General features: G+C 32.3%; 1 protein-coding gene across 1 annotated transcript in view; it reads right to left on the bottom strand.

Annotated features, from left to right (window-relative positions):
- MLLT10 (MLLT10 histone lysine methyltransferase DOT1L cofactor) overlaps positions 1 to 16,696 on the bottom strand; it is a 126,108-nt gene that overhangs the window by 7,672 nt on the left and 101,740 nt on the right. The window contains exons 11-17 of the mRNA XM_015811558.1: positions 10,967 to 11,078; positions 9,668 to 9,740; positions 6,345 to 6,499; positions 4,497 to 4,685; positions 3,900 to 3,988; positions 3,440 to 3,792; positions 252 to 354 (exon numbers count right to left, since the gene is read on the bottom strand). Of these exons, the coding sequence (XP_015667044.1) occupies positions 252 to 354; positions 3,440 to 3,792; positions 3,900 to 3,988; positions 4,497 to 4,685; positions 6,345 to 6,499; positions 9,668 to 9,740; positions 10,967 to 11,078 (1,074 nt within the window). The remainder of the gene's footprint in view (positions 1 to 251; positions 355 to 3,439; positions 3,793 to 3,899; positions 3,989 to 4,496; positions 4,686 to 6,344; positions 6,500 to 9,667; positions 9,741 to 10,966; positions 11,079 to 16,696) is intronic.

The following is a 16,696-nucleotide window of genomic DNA, read 5'->3' as shown; positions in this document are numbered from 1 at the left end:
CTCTTCAATTAATAGTGTGTACATTCTCTTATTGCTCTGTTATTTTTTAATGCAATAAATAAAGACATGCCAAATTTTCTTTTCTTTTAGGCCCATGTTTTTTTAATCACATTCTTTCCTCTTTTTTAAAACTGCAGATCTCTGGCTTATCCATGGACATTCTGATGTTACTCAGAAATAGGCTGTAATATCTAACGATCAGCACTCATTCTTGAAAATTGAAAATATAATGATAAAATAGAAATGCTTACTGATGTGAATTGTTGAGTATTTAGTAACTGGTGAAATTGTTGCTGCTGTTGATGCAGCAGCAGTTGTCTCTGTTGGTCAGGAAGAAATCCAAGTCCAGAGGTTCTGTGAAATAGCAAGACGCATTTACTGAGCAAACATGCTTGAATTATTTCTATGGCATACTTTCTGAAAAAATAAACCATTTAAAACTAAAATATATACAGATTTATGTGCATAGGCTGATCATGTATTTCTAAGCATCTACTCAATTTTTATCTTAAAAATTTACTTATATAACATTTACTGATATAACATTAGAAAATAAGTATAACTGAACTAGCAAAGTAGTTAATATCAGCGATATGATAATAAAATAACCGGTGTATTTAATTGTACAAACATTGAAAATGTCATCCATATTTTCAGTGGCATGTTGAGCTATGCTAAGAAGCAAGGATGAGAGCAAATGCCTCTTTATATATTTTAAAAATATGGGGAATTTTTAAATTCCTGTTGTGCGGGAAAACTACCTGCACTACAGGTAGTCCTCAATTTATGACCACACTGGAGTACAGAATTTCAGTCATAAATCTTCGTGGTTGTATGTTGAGGCACTGCTGACCAGACTTGATTTTATGGCCTTTTTATGACAGTTATAAAGATAATCATCATAATTGTTAAGCAAACTGTGTTGTCATTAAGCAAATCCAGCATGTTCAATGGGCTTTCACACTTCTGCTGGAAAATGGCGAAATATGTTGCAAATTGTGCTCATGAGACTACAGAAAGGTGCAATGGGTTATAAATATGAGCCAGTTGCAAGGTCCAAATGCAACCATGTGTCTGGGGGGAAATGTGTGTGCCAATAATCAGGAATTTTGAGGGTGAATTGTAAGTAGCTTTTTAAAGTCCATTATAACTTCAACCAATTGTTAAACAACCAGTTGTATATGCAATCATATACCTCTATATAAAAAACAGCACATATTTGCCAAAACAAATTAAAACATACATTGAATATATACCAGAATCAATATTTTCAAATTAAGCATTAACAATCTGTAATTCTCTGCCATTTCTAAGTTTCATATATTTTTTATTTCAACTGACAATTTTCTAATCCATTGTCAACATTTTAACTATTACATTCTAGAGTTCCTCATTCAGTATTTGGAGTTTTATATTTCTTTCGCTCAATCACTAAATATGGATTTTTCACCACTTATTTCTGGAAAATTTAACTTTTTTCAGGTCTCAATTTTCATATGATTTAACCATTGGTTCTATATAAACACTGTATAATTAAATAAAATAGAAACTTGATATTTAGCTTTTCCTATGAAGGACATGAACAAATCTGATATTTCATGAGCCATCTGGCAAAACTAATATTAAGAGCAAATAGGAATAATTGAACAGAATAGTGCACACCAAATCAACTGATGAAACAAACATTAGCAATGCAGTCTGTTGCTCCCAGGTTATTTCTGTGATTGCAAAATATGGGGAGTTATACATTTTACATACAAAGCATCACCCCTGTCCACTAGTCAAACAATGAATGCTGATAATGTATGGAAAACCTACATTTTCCATATCAATCTTAAAACTTAAAACCCATTTCCCTTTCCAAAGTAACTATGAAGATTATTGACCAGTGAAGCAGCTTTGAGTGGTATGAAATCTTGAATGATAGGAATAAAGCCAAGTTGGTACAAATATCATAGGACAGTTATGATTAGTTTTATTTTATTAATTTATATGGCTACTCTACTTTTAAAAGTGACTCTATGTTATGCTCTGAAATAAAATAGCTGAAGATAAGGTAAAATGGTAATCATTTATTTCAGTGTATACAATTTATGGAAATGGAATAATTGCTTCCTGGAGGTTTGTGCTTCCTACTTGTCCTCTAAGTATTTGCTGATCCTTATTAAAATTAGCCAAACTGAATTTATGTCGGCATTGCTGGGTTTATTGTCTTACCTAGAAGACAAGGTCCTCTTATTACCTTAAAAAGATTAACATTTCTTAAATAAACTAAATAAAAAATATATAGTTTTGAGGCAATAATCACTGTCTATCAAGAATACTAACTTTAAACTTCAGTAGAGGATAGTGGCATCTCAAATTGAAGTCATCCGAATATCCAGAGATGTGTTTGACAAAGGTATCAAAAGGTTTGACTAAAGAGTCATCAATATGTAGAAGAGCCACACATTAAATAACCATTTTTATCTATTAATTTAAGGAGGCAATTGTACTTCTGAGCAAGGATTTGGAAATAATGGGTGAGGCTGAAATAAACTGAAACTTAATTCTGATACTGAAATTGTGCTAGGACAGTACCAAAAGGATAACAGATTGACCTAGACAGAGAAGCTTAACCGCTTCTGGATGCCATTGCACTTTCTGAAGGTCTAATGCTGCAATCTTAGATGCTCCTTAACATAAGACTATTTTGGTGATGGTGAAGGTGGCAGCAGTAAGAGTGCCTTTAATCTACCTTATGATAACAGACCATGCTTCATGCTTGTCAATAGCAGTTTGGAAGCACTAACTAACACAACTCTATTGTTGGCATGCAAGTAGGAAGAAAACCAGGCTAGGCATTTAAAACATGTCTCTCCAGTATTGTAAGAATCCAGTTTAGCCTTCCCTCTAAAATTTTACGCCATTTGGATCTTGGATGCCTGATGAAATGATTACCTTCATAGAAACTTAAGTTTGGGAACAGAGAACCTTTCTGAGACAGGATTTTTTTTTGATGATGGTCATCATTCTGTGAGGCATCCTCTTTAATTTTCTACTGAATTGTAGACTGATTTATTATGCCTTTATGCTTCTTAATTTACACAGCATGGATGCATGCTGGAATTGATATCAGATTGCTAAATTGTTTTAGGAAACTGTCTGATTTTTCTTTTTTCCCCACACATATATCACTAATTTTGTATTCCCATAAACATTGTAAGGTAAAATGCAAACAATGAGATTGAAAGGAAGAGTAGAGAATGCAATTTGGAATGTATTTATTTATTTGTTTATTTACTGAACCTGTATGCCACCAAATCCAAACATACTTTGGTAAATTACTTGTGTAAGGATGAATATAAGAGAGACAAAAACCTATAAGTAAATACTTTCATTATTAGAGTATTATTTCCAAATATACCTATTTACATATCTATTTTGCAAAAGGATTTACCTGTTACTGAGTGTGGTTGGCAGAGGATGCACTGCACTTGGTGGCACAGCTGTGTGAGCTAGAGGAGAAGGATTCTGTGATATTGTAGCAGAAGTCTGAATTACTCCATTTAAAGCCCCAACGATTCCATTGATTGCCAGCTGGTTACCTGGCAGAGTTCCAATTATTCCACCCACTGTGGGAATGTTGGATGTTACAGTTTGCATTCCACTGGCAAATGCCCCCACCGTCACACCATTGACCTGTTGAACTCCTCCAACTCCTGGGCCTTGCTGGGCTGGACTTTGCCCAGCAGGTGGTGGAGTGGAAAGAGCAGAGGAACTGCTAGTGCTTTGTCCACTGGAATGTATTTCCTAATAAAAACACAAAGACTCAGCTATATCAAACCTCACAAAACAGCAAAATAATAGGAAAGTAGTATTAACTAATGAGATATGTAAAAGCTACTAAAAACCAGTACCTGATTTAATACAGGGAGGGAGTTGTCAGGTAGAAAACTGCTTCCCAGGTTAGGGCTTTTGCTGCTGTTCAGCGAATCAGAGCCAGCAGCTAGAGTGACAATTGAAAAATAATCTTAATAAGGTTTTATGCTTTTTGATGCAGAAATTATGTGGGGATATTTAATAAAATATAAACTTTTAAACTAATAAATCAAGCTATTCATGTCCACAGTTTTTATTGCTGATAATGGATTCAATCATAGCTAGAAGACAAAGTTAAAAAGAAAGCTGTTATTTGAACTGCAGTTTTTATAATATTTTTGGGGGAAATCCCATTAGCTGTGAATGATTTTTGACATCATAAAGGTGCATAAACTGATAATTTAAGTCACTTTCCCCTTTTGGTCATCCTCAAAATTTTAAACATATCTAATATGCATATGCTTTTCTCTTTGAAAATGTTCTCAGGTTTAATTCATATTATAGAAAGGAGGAATAATAAAATTATTCTTCCCACAGAGATAACATTCATCTTTTATTTAGGTAAGAGTCTATAAGCCTTTTAGAAATTATTGTAAAACTCAATTTAAAAGAGAAAACTACTTTTTTTTACTTACCAGTCTGTGCTGAAAATGTAGGCATTTGATGAGAAGGACTTGGGTTGGTTGTTATTGTTGGGAAAGGAACTGAAAGCTGGGCATTTAGGAGCTGGAGGCGCTCCTTTTTAGCTGTTAGATTTTTAATCTGTTCTTCTAAGTGGCGATTTTCAACTTGAAGCTGATGTAAAGATTTCAGCATGCCTAAAACTAAACAAAAATATTTTAAAACCCTGAAAATTTGCATCTAAAAATGTTTGTACATCATTCTGTATATGCAATTATTCTGCTACATTATTGTAATTCCTTGTTTGCTAATACTTAAATTACTGGAGAATATTTCTTTGCAATGTAAATTATGCCCATATAAAATACTGAAGAAATGGAAAATATTTCAAATGTCTCTTGAAATTAACCATAATGAGAATTAAATTAATGTATTATTTCTAGATAGACAGAGAGACCAGATCTGGGCACTAGATCTGTTCATCCACAAATATATAGCCTAAGATTCCTCCCTTGCTGAAAGTACAGTGCCAATGACACTATGGAAAGAGCAATATCGTTTTATCAAAAATATTGTGAAATTCTCTAACACCATAATGTTTTTAATTTCTCGTGGAAATATTTAACAGTTCAAGGCTTAAGTCCAGAATCTTTGAAGCACAGATAATCAATCATTTGCCCTACCAAAATTTGTGAACACGTTGTACAAATGTTTTCTACTTCATTCAATTTGAAATGGAGAATTTTTTTAAATGGGCTGGGCGAAAATACCCCTTCTATTAATAAATAATAATAATATAGTTTCAGAAAAGAAAATACACCCAATTATAAAGTTTAATATACTATTATAACCTCAAGACAATTTTGTGTTTTTTAATTGCTGATGTAAAATAACCACATAATTTCTGTAATCAATGGGAACTTTTTATTACATTTAAATCAACAGAATCCAGCTGTTTCCAATGTCCATTTAAAGAGCATCCAGCAGGGATCATTAAGGCTCCTGCAGCCTTTGCCCTCTTCCTGCAAATAAAGTACATCCTCAACCACTTCTGTTCTCAAATTTGAATTTTGGATAAATTTTGGAACTTTTCTCAGTTAGCACATAAAGACAGTTTGGCCATTATAGCACCATAAAAGCTGCTTTTAAAATTCTAAATTGTATTTGTTTAACATGACCTTTAGGCCTAGTACAGACACAAGTATAGCAGTGCAGGCACATCTGGTCATTTCCCAAGGATTTAGCTTTTTATCCCTCCTCTTCAAGAATATACAAAGGAACTCTCAGTGTGCCCAAATGAGATGCAATAAGACTTAGCTAAACCTGTCCTCCAGCTATCATGTTTAAAGGATTATCCCTGCATGAATTTCCTCACAATTAGCATTTTTGTCAGGATACCATTCATAAACACACACACACACACACACACACACACACACGTGCACACATACCTCTAGTTGGCAGTTCACTCATGATCAGTAATCAAGAAAATATACTAAAGGAATTTTTTGTAAAATAATAAAATAATTTTAAAACAATTCAAATATTTAATGTAATTATATGCATATGTAATCAGAATAACACTAGTTACTGAAGCTACAGACAAGCTTTAATTTCAAAATAAATTTATGATCCCATATTTTATTACCAATTTCCCATCCTCCCATTCCAGAATAATTCTGCAGAAAAATTAAAGTAAATGACTAACATTTTAGGCATGTCTTTACATACCAGGAATGAAACAGATGATTAGAATCATATTTTAACATATGGGTACATTCCAGGAATGATGATCATCTTTCAAATATAAAATTTACAAACATATCCGATGGATATTAATCAGAACAGGATGAAAAACTTACTGTCACTGGGGGTTCCTTGTTCTAGCAAGAACTGTTGTCCCTCACTCCACTGCCTCTCCAGAAGTTGTTCTATAGTAGATGGTGTTGGAGGCAAATGTTCTACACTGCTATTTCCAGATTGATCATAACGAATCTGTAAGTTGCTTACAGGAGACCTGTAGAAAGGTTATGAATTACACTAAAAGAACAAAGGGAGAGGAGATATATACAACATACACATATCAGTTTTCTTGGCTATTCTTAACTCTTTTAATCAATACTCCTTAAGATACCTATAGATCTCAGCACCAAACAGTTTAACAATGAAGTTCCCGCATGTCAATTCTTTTAGGAGATTTTTGCACTAAAATCAAAACTTGAATTATTTAGGTGAACTAATTTAATGTTACATAGATAACTGAAAGTGTACTAATTTACAGGGTATTTTTAATAACATATAAACTTAATGAGAAATATGTACATATATAATGAAGTTAACTATAATACACTTAGAAAATATTAGACCAAATAAGCACCTTGATAAAATGCTACAGCCATATGGCACAAAGAAAGAGCAAAATTGTCCCTTTCAATAAAATAACTACAGAAGATATAACAAAAGACAGTTATCATGCCCCAGACATCTTCACTTAAATGCATATTTTAGTAAGATTTCCTCTGACATCAATATAACTGAATTCAAAAATTAATAACAGAAAAAGTGTAACAGCAATAGTAATTATGTGCAGGAAAGTATTAAATATTTATGCAGCCAGTACACTAATTTAAGAAATCTTGATCAACACTTAATTTACAAAGGCCTTTACAATTTGGAAAGTTTTATATCCTAAAATGCACACAAATTAACATTACAAATTATTACAAATTATTTGATGACAATGACTTCAACTAAAATGTCAAATGTGAAGAATGTTATATTTGTGTTTATCATTATAGCAGCATAACATATCAAGCATAATCAAATCACAGAACTTGTACATAGGTATTTTGAAATTAAATAAATTTTAGCAACCCTTTTCTGTTGAACTGTAATTGTTCCCTTGCTTCACTGTAAAAATATAAAACATTATTTTCCCATGTTCCCAGTTGTCATTGAAAATAAACATACACACACACACACACACACACAAACACACACAATCATTGCCAGCACTCTAGGTTTTTTTTCACAATAGAAGGTATATACCAAGGAATCGGTGGTGAGGGTGGAGATGGAATAATGAATAAATGATAATCATACATTATACAAATATACTTAAATAATGATTTAATGTTGTAGTATTTGTACTAGAATTATCTTTGCTACTAAAAGAACCATTTTTTCTTAGTTTTTAAGATTAAAATTTCAAATAGATCATAACTCTTCACCAGTTTTTTATTTTGTTTTTGGCAGGAACTCAAATTACAGTGTTAAGCAATTATTCTTCTCTTTAATATCAGAATTCATCCAACAGTAAATTGCTCTTCCATATGGTTAATCAACCATATCATCCATGTCTAAGATGAGATAATATACTGTATTGAATTATACAATTATTAAATTAAGATAAAATATTTATGGATTTAGTAGCCAATGACTAGCAAATTACTGACATGTTTTCAAAAGGTATTGTGTTCTTTAAGCAGTACTGCTGCACAATATCATTTGTTACCTTGAATGCTTTGCTGAGCCACTGGTATAAACTTTGTGGAAATACTTGAAGATTATATGGCCACAAATGCTTAAGAGAATGCAGTAAAACTGAAATCTCTTGGATACCTGGCTATGTGTTTTTGTAAGGCAAGGGTGACAAAGAACAAATCACCCATCCCTACGTATTTCTTGAATAATTCCTCTGAAAAATAGACCTAGCTTTTGCTGGAGATTTGGTACTAGATTCACTGAAGGCCTTTGGTTAGATATAATTCTGACAGCTTTTATATTAAAAATAGGTGAATATGATTAAAATGAAGAGGACTCTTTGCTATGTTTAATATGCATCTTTCTGACACATGTATTTCTGTCTTACATTATTTTTGCATCATTTGGGGAATAAAAATCTTTATATACATTCTATTGTACTATGTATCTTCTAAACTCTTCCTCCATATATCTATATAGATATTTATATAAACTAGTATTGTATATAAATTTGACATTTCTATGCTATTTCAATTCATGTATATTTTATTATAATAGACAACATCCAAAGAACAACATAATTTTTCTCAGTATTATGTCTTGATTCTGATTCCTTCATTCTCCTATCAACAGCCTTAAAACAGTGAGTAAATTTTTTCTTTAAAAAGCTAAAATAAAAGTTAACTGACTTAAACATTGTTCGCAGGGCTTACATTAAAATTAAGATTTTAACAAATTTGAGAATGAGAAAGAAGAACAAAGAAATATTACACCCTCAATTTAATTTAATTTTAAATGAGTTACTAGGGACTGGAACCTTACAAATAATTATGTATAAAAGCTGTTCAAACTAAATCATTTTAACCTAGAGATCTACTTTCTTATGTAACTTTATATTTCAGTAAGTAGAGGTATATTTCTAGAACACTTAATTAGAAGTCAATCACACTCAGCTTCAAAAGATTTTAAAGGATTTGTTCCTAAGACGACCATTGACCTAATTTGCAGAGTGGATATATTTTTCAGTCAGTCTTTGAGATCTCCAGTTTCTTGAAAATCTGGCCACAGATCACTAACACACAGTTTATCCATGACACAGCAATTCATAAACATAAGTGGCACACTGACATTCTTTTTTAAGTTCATTACCCATGTATTAACTATTTGCAGGCTGTAGTACAAATGTGTACTATCAATGATAAATTAAAATGAAACACTTTTAAAATGCTAAAATCTTCAACACTCAAACTGTGTAGTACCATGTTTTTATGCTAGTGACCTATCAACCACTAATTGAATCCTGGTTGTTTTAAATCTTTAAAAATATTGATTTCACTGCCTATACAAGATTCTTCACTTTTTTCAGTGTTGTTACACTCAAAAACTAATAAATATATTTGCATTTAATATTCTTATGATAGCATCTATCTGATAATTATTAGTGCATGGGCTTTTCTGTAAAGCTAACTATACAAGTGAGACAAGATAATGTAAAAAAGGACCTAATTCTTCAGTAATTTCTATGCATAAGAAAAGACATAGTTTTATTATATTACTGTGAATTCAAATTAATCTAAAATATTTCCTTAGTACAACAGAATATATCTACATAATTTTATTCAACTTAAATAGGACATCTTATAAAAATGTCTGTAGCTTAAAAATATTTTTTTTCCCTTAACTGATTGTAAATTTTGCTTACCGTGGTGAAATACTTCCTTTGGGTGAACCTCCCCTTCCAACCAGGCTCCGGCTATTGTCTCCAAGATCTTGATCTGCACAGCAAATATTTCACAGCCAAAAGTAACTCTTTCGGAACTAAGGTTTTAAAATGTTTCAAGATGTCCCTCACTATTAGCAATTACTCCAGTAGCAATACCAGAGAGGACTACTATAAAGCTACTAACTGCAATGGATAAAGTATTCTCCGTACAAATTTCTGTGGGTGAAGCAGGCCATGGATTAACCTTAGTCTTTTCTCTGCTTTCAGTTTTACAGCACACAAGCATGGTTTGTATTTCTAGTACCCTCCCCTCAGCCACTTTTAATTTCTGCAGTGAAAGTAATGAATCACAGCTGTGGACAGCTAATCTGTATGCTTATCACAGCAGATCCTCAGGCTTTGTATTTTTTAACACTTTGCATCCCAGGAAAATTCACAAACCATACTCCATAGACACTTCTAGCAGTAACTTTTTCTCACAATTTTTTAGCAACAAATGCTAGGAAATGTTTCTCTTCCATTAAAACAAGAATAAGTCTTTAGTAATTTCCAATTTTATGTAAAAAGAAAAAACAACAAGAGATTAAAAGATTTTTAAAAAACATTTTGTCAGATATACTGAAATGTCTTGCATGGCATGACTCAAAAGGGTTATTTTTCCCTATGGCCTCTCAATAAAATAACCCTATCTGCCCCTTTCAAGGCGGCCCTCCCCCTATTCTGCAGCAAATGACCCTTGGTCTTTTAGAGGGCAAGACATGACTGATCCATTCTTGGTAAACTGCTAAACTCATTCCCTTCCCCCAGATAGGCATGACTATTAGGACATGTCAACAAATCCTTAAAGATAGAATGAAACAAAGCAAATCCAGGAGCTTATTAATTTTTTTTTTAAAAAACTAGTACTATGAAAAAGACCAACTAGTATTTATTCAGTTATTGGTGAATTTAAGTAACAGGATCTCAACTATACCAACTCGGAGATCATGTAATTCCATAAATTATGCAAATAAAGATTTAAACGATTCACAACAAAAACCCAATGCTACTTTCATTGCAAAGAACTAAAGAAACTGAACACATCAATCACAAAAAGTCACAAGAGACATTGTTGCATTCCTGCCTGCTCATTGCTCTGCTTAAACATTTACATTTCACATACTCTGTGGTGTAAAGCATTATTGGTGTGAAAAATGCAGCTAGCAGTTGAGCATGCAAATAAATAAAAAAACATTTTTTAAGAAATATATATACCATTAAAAAGAAATTTTAACTTGCCTAACTGAATGTTTTCAGCTTGTGTGGCATGTGACGCCATTGTTGGGTTAGAATTTAACCTATTGCCATAGACATGTGAAGGAGGAAGGCCAAGGGAAGATCCAGGTAATGCCTGCCAAAACACAGAATTACTAAAATTTGAAATCTGCAAAGGAAAATCTTAAAATATATCTTTAACATATTAAATTAAAATTTGATCTAGTCAATCTAATAATCTAGTAATCAAGCTTCCTGTTGACACAAGTTTAAAAGCAGTGAAAATACATTTGCAGGATTTTTTTACACTGAAACTAAGATGAACCATGAATTATATTTTCAAAATATTGCTGAACAAAGAATTGCCCACATTTCTAAATCACACTGGGAATATAAGGATTTTGCTTCTTGATGACCATGTGCTCACACTAATTATTTAAACTTTTAAAACCATTTACAAAATAAAGGCAGGTAGATAATAGATGTATCACAAATGCTCCTACTCCTTACATCACAAAAATGCAATGGGGTCAAAAGGTCCCATTTCAGTTGTACCCTTGAGTCATATTTCCTTGGTTGTACTCTGTCATCAGGACAACCTGCTTATTATTTAGTAACTTCCTATTTTTTATGCACAAGAAAGCTTATTTTTCCCATAAAAAGAAAAGCAGCTCTGCTTCCAGGTATGTTTTCTATATAATAAAGGTCTCATCAAAATCACAGCTCTGTCCTGAACCTCATAATAAGGAATAGATTTTTGGCAGATAGCCAACTTGACTTACTGGAAAACTCTTTAGCCATCCATCCATCCATCCATCCTGCTAACAACAATTCTCAATTTTTCTGATGAGACTTCAGTCAAAAGAAGATGAATCCTTAACAAGATAAACTGAATTCTGCCAGTTCTAAGCCTTGTAATATCTTTGCTTAATCCAGTGTAATAAAACATCTTCTCTCCTTGACTACATTACTCTCAATTAATTAATGGCATTTGAAAACTTAATTCAGAAGTGTAATGGCCAGACATAATACTATTATTTTTCATAATAAAGTTTCTAAAAATATATTGTCTTATAGCTTTGATAAATAAACCATTAAATGACTGAAATTATAAGCACTTTTCAATTTGAAATTTGAAAAGAACATACATTTGCTTTACAAACAAGTTACTGTACCAAATGCAGTCCAAAACAATTAAGAACACTTACTACAAAGTAATCCCCATTAAACAAAGGAGGGAGTATTTAAATAATTTGCTAAAGACTGCACTTTATAGGCTAGTGGATTCAGCAAAAAAGGTAATCATAATTCCAACTTTGTGATCAATAAAATTTTAAATGCTTCAAAGTAATTGTCAAAGTTGTATAAATGCAACCAACAGAAACATATTCCTGTAGTTCTAGAAGCACTGTACTCTGGCATTAAGATCTGCCAACACTCCATACTTACCAAATATAGAAGGAATGGCAGAAACTGGAAACAGAGTAAAAAGGGATTAGCCTTGAACCCCTACATAGCTACTAAAGAATTAAGTCCAACCTTCCTTGAATGCCATTGACTCTGATCTAACTCTAGTCAGGTACTGACCATTAGTTGAGACACTTCCTCTGCATAAGGTTTTAACAATCGGCATAACTGGACCTTCCCCTCTGGACTTGGTTTTTCACTCCAACTTTTAAAGTGATAATTGATAAACTTTGCTTATAAACCACTAGGAACTACTTCTTAAACATTTTCCTATTGGGAAGTGGGAATAAAGAACCTGACAGGTAAAATATCCTTAACTAAGACAATTTTTTTAACAGTTATGCCAAGAAACATTTTTACAGGGACAATGAGAAAGAAAAGTCAGCCTTTTATCTCTTTCTAGTTTCCCCTTCCCCAATACAAGGCAAATTTGACATCTAGCACATAAGAATATCAAGGGTGGGAGGAGATTGTGAAATTTCATTGGAAAAGACTGATGTTTTCATTATTGTTTTGAGGCAGACCACTAGCCAGATCCATAGAATAAGAATCCCCTCAAAGAAAGTATTTTTCCCATTGCATAGTATCTATTCATTCATAAACCTCATATTAATGAATAATTAAACAGTAATTCAACTCTCACAAGCAAGATACACAGCATAAAAAATTAACACCTAAAGGAGAAGTGAGATCATATAAATTAGAAACGCTTCCAGTAACTACACAGAACATCCTGTTTCCCAACTTTTACAAACATGTAATTTCAATTGGAATAGTGTGAATCTGAGCACCTGAAACCTGTAAATGTCCAGTGAAACTTCCTATAACTCTGCATATATGAAATGAATTTACTGAACAAAATATGTTCTCATCACATCTTCCGTAACAACTTATTCACCTAAGTATGTCAGGTACTATAGTTATTTGTTTTTACATTAGAGCCATCAAACAGCGAACAAGCACCTACATGAACAAAATCAGCAAAGTTGGGGGGGGGGGTGTTATTAGAGATTATGGAAAATTCTGAATTCATTTATACATTCATTCATGTAAACAAATCACTTTTCAGGTGAAAATTCAAGGCACGAAAGGAAGGCTTTTATAGAATTATTAATTTATTTATTGTCCTTTTGGTTACTCTAGCTGCAGATAAGAGATTAAAATAAGATTAAAAGGTAAACAGGACACTGGCGTTTTAAATAAAAGCTGTAGAAAATACCAACTATCATTTCTGACTAATAGTTTTCCGAAACATAAGAAAAACATTAAACCTGATACCAAGACAGTAGCATTCTCTGATCAAGATAGAATATTACTGGTTTCTTCTATTATTAGTTATATATTATATCTATAATGTGATCTTTACACTGGGATAAAAATTTTTAAATTGGTTATGAAACTACAACAGTGCCATAAACAAAAAGGTTTTATTTAAAATAAATTGGGTTAAAAATAGGGGATTTAGCTCTCTAAGAAACACACAGTATAACAATTTTACATATTGAGATAAATATTCAATTTTGGTATTATTTAAAAGTAAAAAAGAACCATTTACTTTGTATTTCAACTTCATTAAAACATTTATTAAAAATGTAAAATAATTTGAATAATATGATAAAGATCAAATCAAGGCAAAGCTTTTAGCACTTTTAGAAGTATAATACACCTTATTTCATTTGGATCAGGTTAATGAAAATCATTAAGAAATATACTACTAAAATTATAATATTGAAATTAAAACAAAATGGTTGCATGCATGTGTATGCTTGCGTGTCTATTTGTATATATATTTGTGTGCGTGCCTCTATCTTTTTCTCTGTGTATATAACTATTTACCCCAAAAATCCCTTTGATCATAAGAATATAGCACTGGAATATAGTACCAAATCACATAAAACTATTATTTTAATGCTTACATTAAACAGATTGCATATTTTCCCTTCATTACCTACATTTAAAAAATAAAATAGAAAAAATTGACATTTTGATATAAATATGTAAATTAATTTACTAAATACATTGCAGTACATGTAATGCATCTGTTCTGCTGTTACTGAAACACAAAGACTTTATACAGCTTTACTAGACAATTCACCAATCTGGGTATGCTGGGAGACTGTGACTTCTAGTCTTTCCTTAGGCATGAAGTCAGCTGAGTGACTTTAACCAGTCATTCCATGTTAGCCCTAGGAAGATGGTAATGACAAACTACTTCCGAAAATCTTGCCAATACAATTGCATGGATTAGTTTAGGCAGACACTAGGATCAGAAATGACTTGAAGGTAAGGGGGGGGGAGGAGAGATTTCTGTTGAGCTATGTACTGCTTTTCAAAATTTATTTTTAAACGAATGCACTAATAGAAAAATTGCCCTGCTATATATTACTGAATCTTATAAAATCTTTTTAAAAGCACAAACTCCCAGTCATTTCAACTTTTAATATACTAAATATTTTCTGATATACACCCCACTTAAGTTTAAGACACCTTCCAGTAAGGTTTTAATACTCAGCATGTGATGAGAGATGAAACCAAGTGTGAACAACTTTGAGGTCCCATGAGAGGGCTGACTGTTAAAGCTGTCAGATTCAATTGCATCATTTCACATTATTCAATGCCCCAAACTTCTCTCTAATTGTTAGGAGCTTAACATATTCAAACCCATTGTTTAGGCTAATGCTAAAATGCCCACAGTTGAATTTCCATAAAGAAGAAGGAGGGATTTAATTGTATAAGAAATGACTGGGCCACCAATTCCTGGGCTGCTTCATAATCAGTTTATATCTAATCAATACTCTTCTTGAGAATTAGTTTTTGTTGTTGTTAATTTTTGTTGTTGCTGTTAAAGAACAGAGGAACCTGCTTAAAAATAAAATAAAGAACAATTTCTCTGCTTGCTTCAACTTGGAAATAGGTTTGTCCTATAAATGTTCTTTCTTAAAAGTTACAAGTTTATTTTTTTAGATTAGATATTCTCTATTTGTATGGATTTATTCAAAAGTTAATTTTACTCATTTTTCCAATGTGCATTTATCAACAAAATTCTGATATGCACTCTGTCAATATTTAACTTATGAAAATAGGAGATAATATTTATAAACAACAGGACAATATAAATATTTTTGAAAAAGAAGAAAATGTTTGCTAATTACTAGAATTTGTATTCAACATAACACCAGCAGAACCACAGTTGCTAGCAGCACAGTTTCATTAGTAGTTGTGTATCTGCTATCTACTGCACAAGCACCTAGGTTTAGTTAAGCACCTAGCAGAAGCATCTAGTTTAATTAAGAATTGGACAAATTTTCAAAGAAAAAAATGTGTACAAGGGGAATCAAAGCATTATGTTTCACTTGAATGAACGGGATTTTTTTCTATCAACAGAACCTTTGCAATAGCAAAGGGACTCAATTGGATGCCACCCAAATCTTCTGATAAACAAAATACAAATATGGAATATACAGATGACCAATGTAAACTAAGAAACACAATATATAATTCTAGTCATGAAGGAGCTTCTGCAATACTGCTCATTATCGAACTCCAGAAGAAACTTTGGTTCACTGGTGTCAACTTTTGAAGTAGCCACATAAGTACTGGATTTAGTCACCTGGATACTGAAGTTCAAAATTAGAATGCACTGCATACTTTTTTTCCCCCCAGAAACAGCTTCTCTCTCCCAGCAGAAATAAAAAGATGATAAAAGGAGCCCAGCAGTGTTAACCTTTTTCAGCACTTAGGACACATTGACATTCCAAAAGATACACATAATAATGTAAAATATCCCAGAGATTGCATAGCAATCTTTTACTAAATTTCTCACTTAATGAAAAACAGAAGACTATTTTTTCTCAGACTTTTAAAAAAACTATTCTTAGCATATTTGAGGGTTTACAGTAGAGCAAGTTATTTGTCCAAAAAAAGCATTCCTAAGAGTAATTTGTGTGGGTGTAAGAATGGGGAGGATTAAGTGACTATTCATCTGCCATTTATAAAATTAACCCCAGGTGTTAGGGTGGAGCATCTAGTTTTTTCTTCTTCTCCAGGGATTTTTTTCCCACTTTTCTTTCCCCATGGATTTAATTAAATACCTATGCCACTCTATCAGATATAGGACCACCTCCAACTTCCTGACCCTGGAATACCACATTTCAAAGTCTATTACCAAGGGAAACTCTGCTAGCCATAAATCTACACCACAGAATTTTCTGAGGACACATTACAGGCTGCCCAAGACAGATGTGTCTTTCTATCTTTCTAACCATGGCAACCACCCAAATCAGAAGA

Source organism: Protobothrops mucrosquamatus, unplaced genomic scaffold, assembly GCF_001527695.2.
Source record: "Protobothrops mucrosquamatus isolate PMUCROS unplaced genomic scaffold, P.Mucros_1.0 scaffold45, whole genome shotgun sequence".
NCBI lineage: Eukaryota > Metazoa > Chordata > Lepidosauria > Squamata > Viperidae > Protobothrops > Protobothrops mucrosquamatus.
The sequence above is the reverse complement of the archived record's forward strand: the minus strand, read 5'-3'. Positions and strand labels throughout refer to the sequence as shown.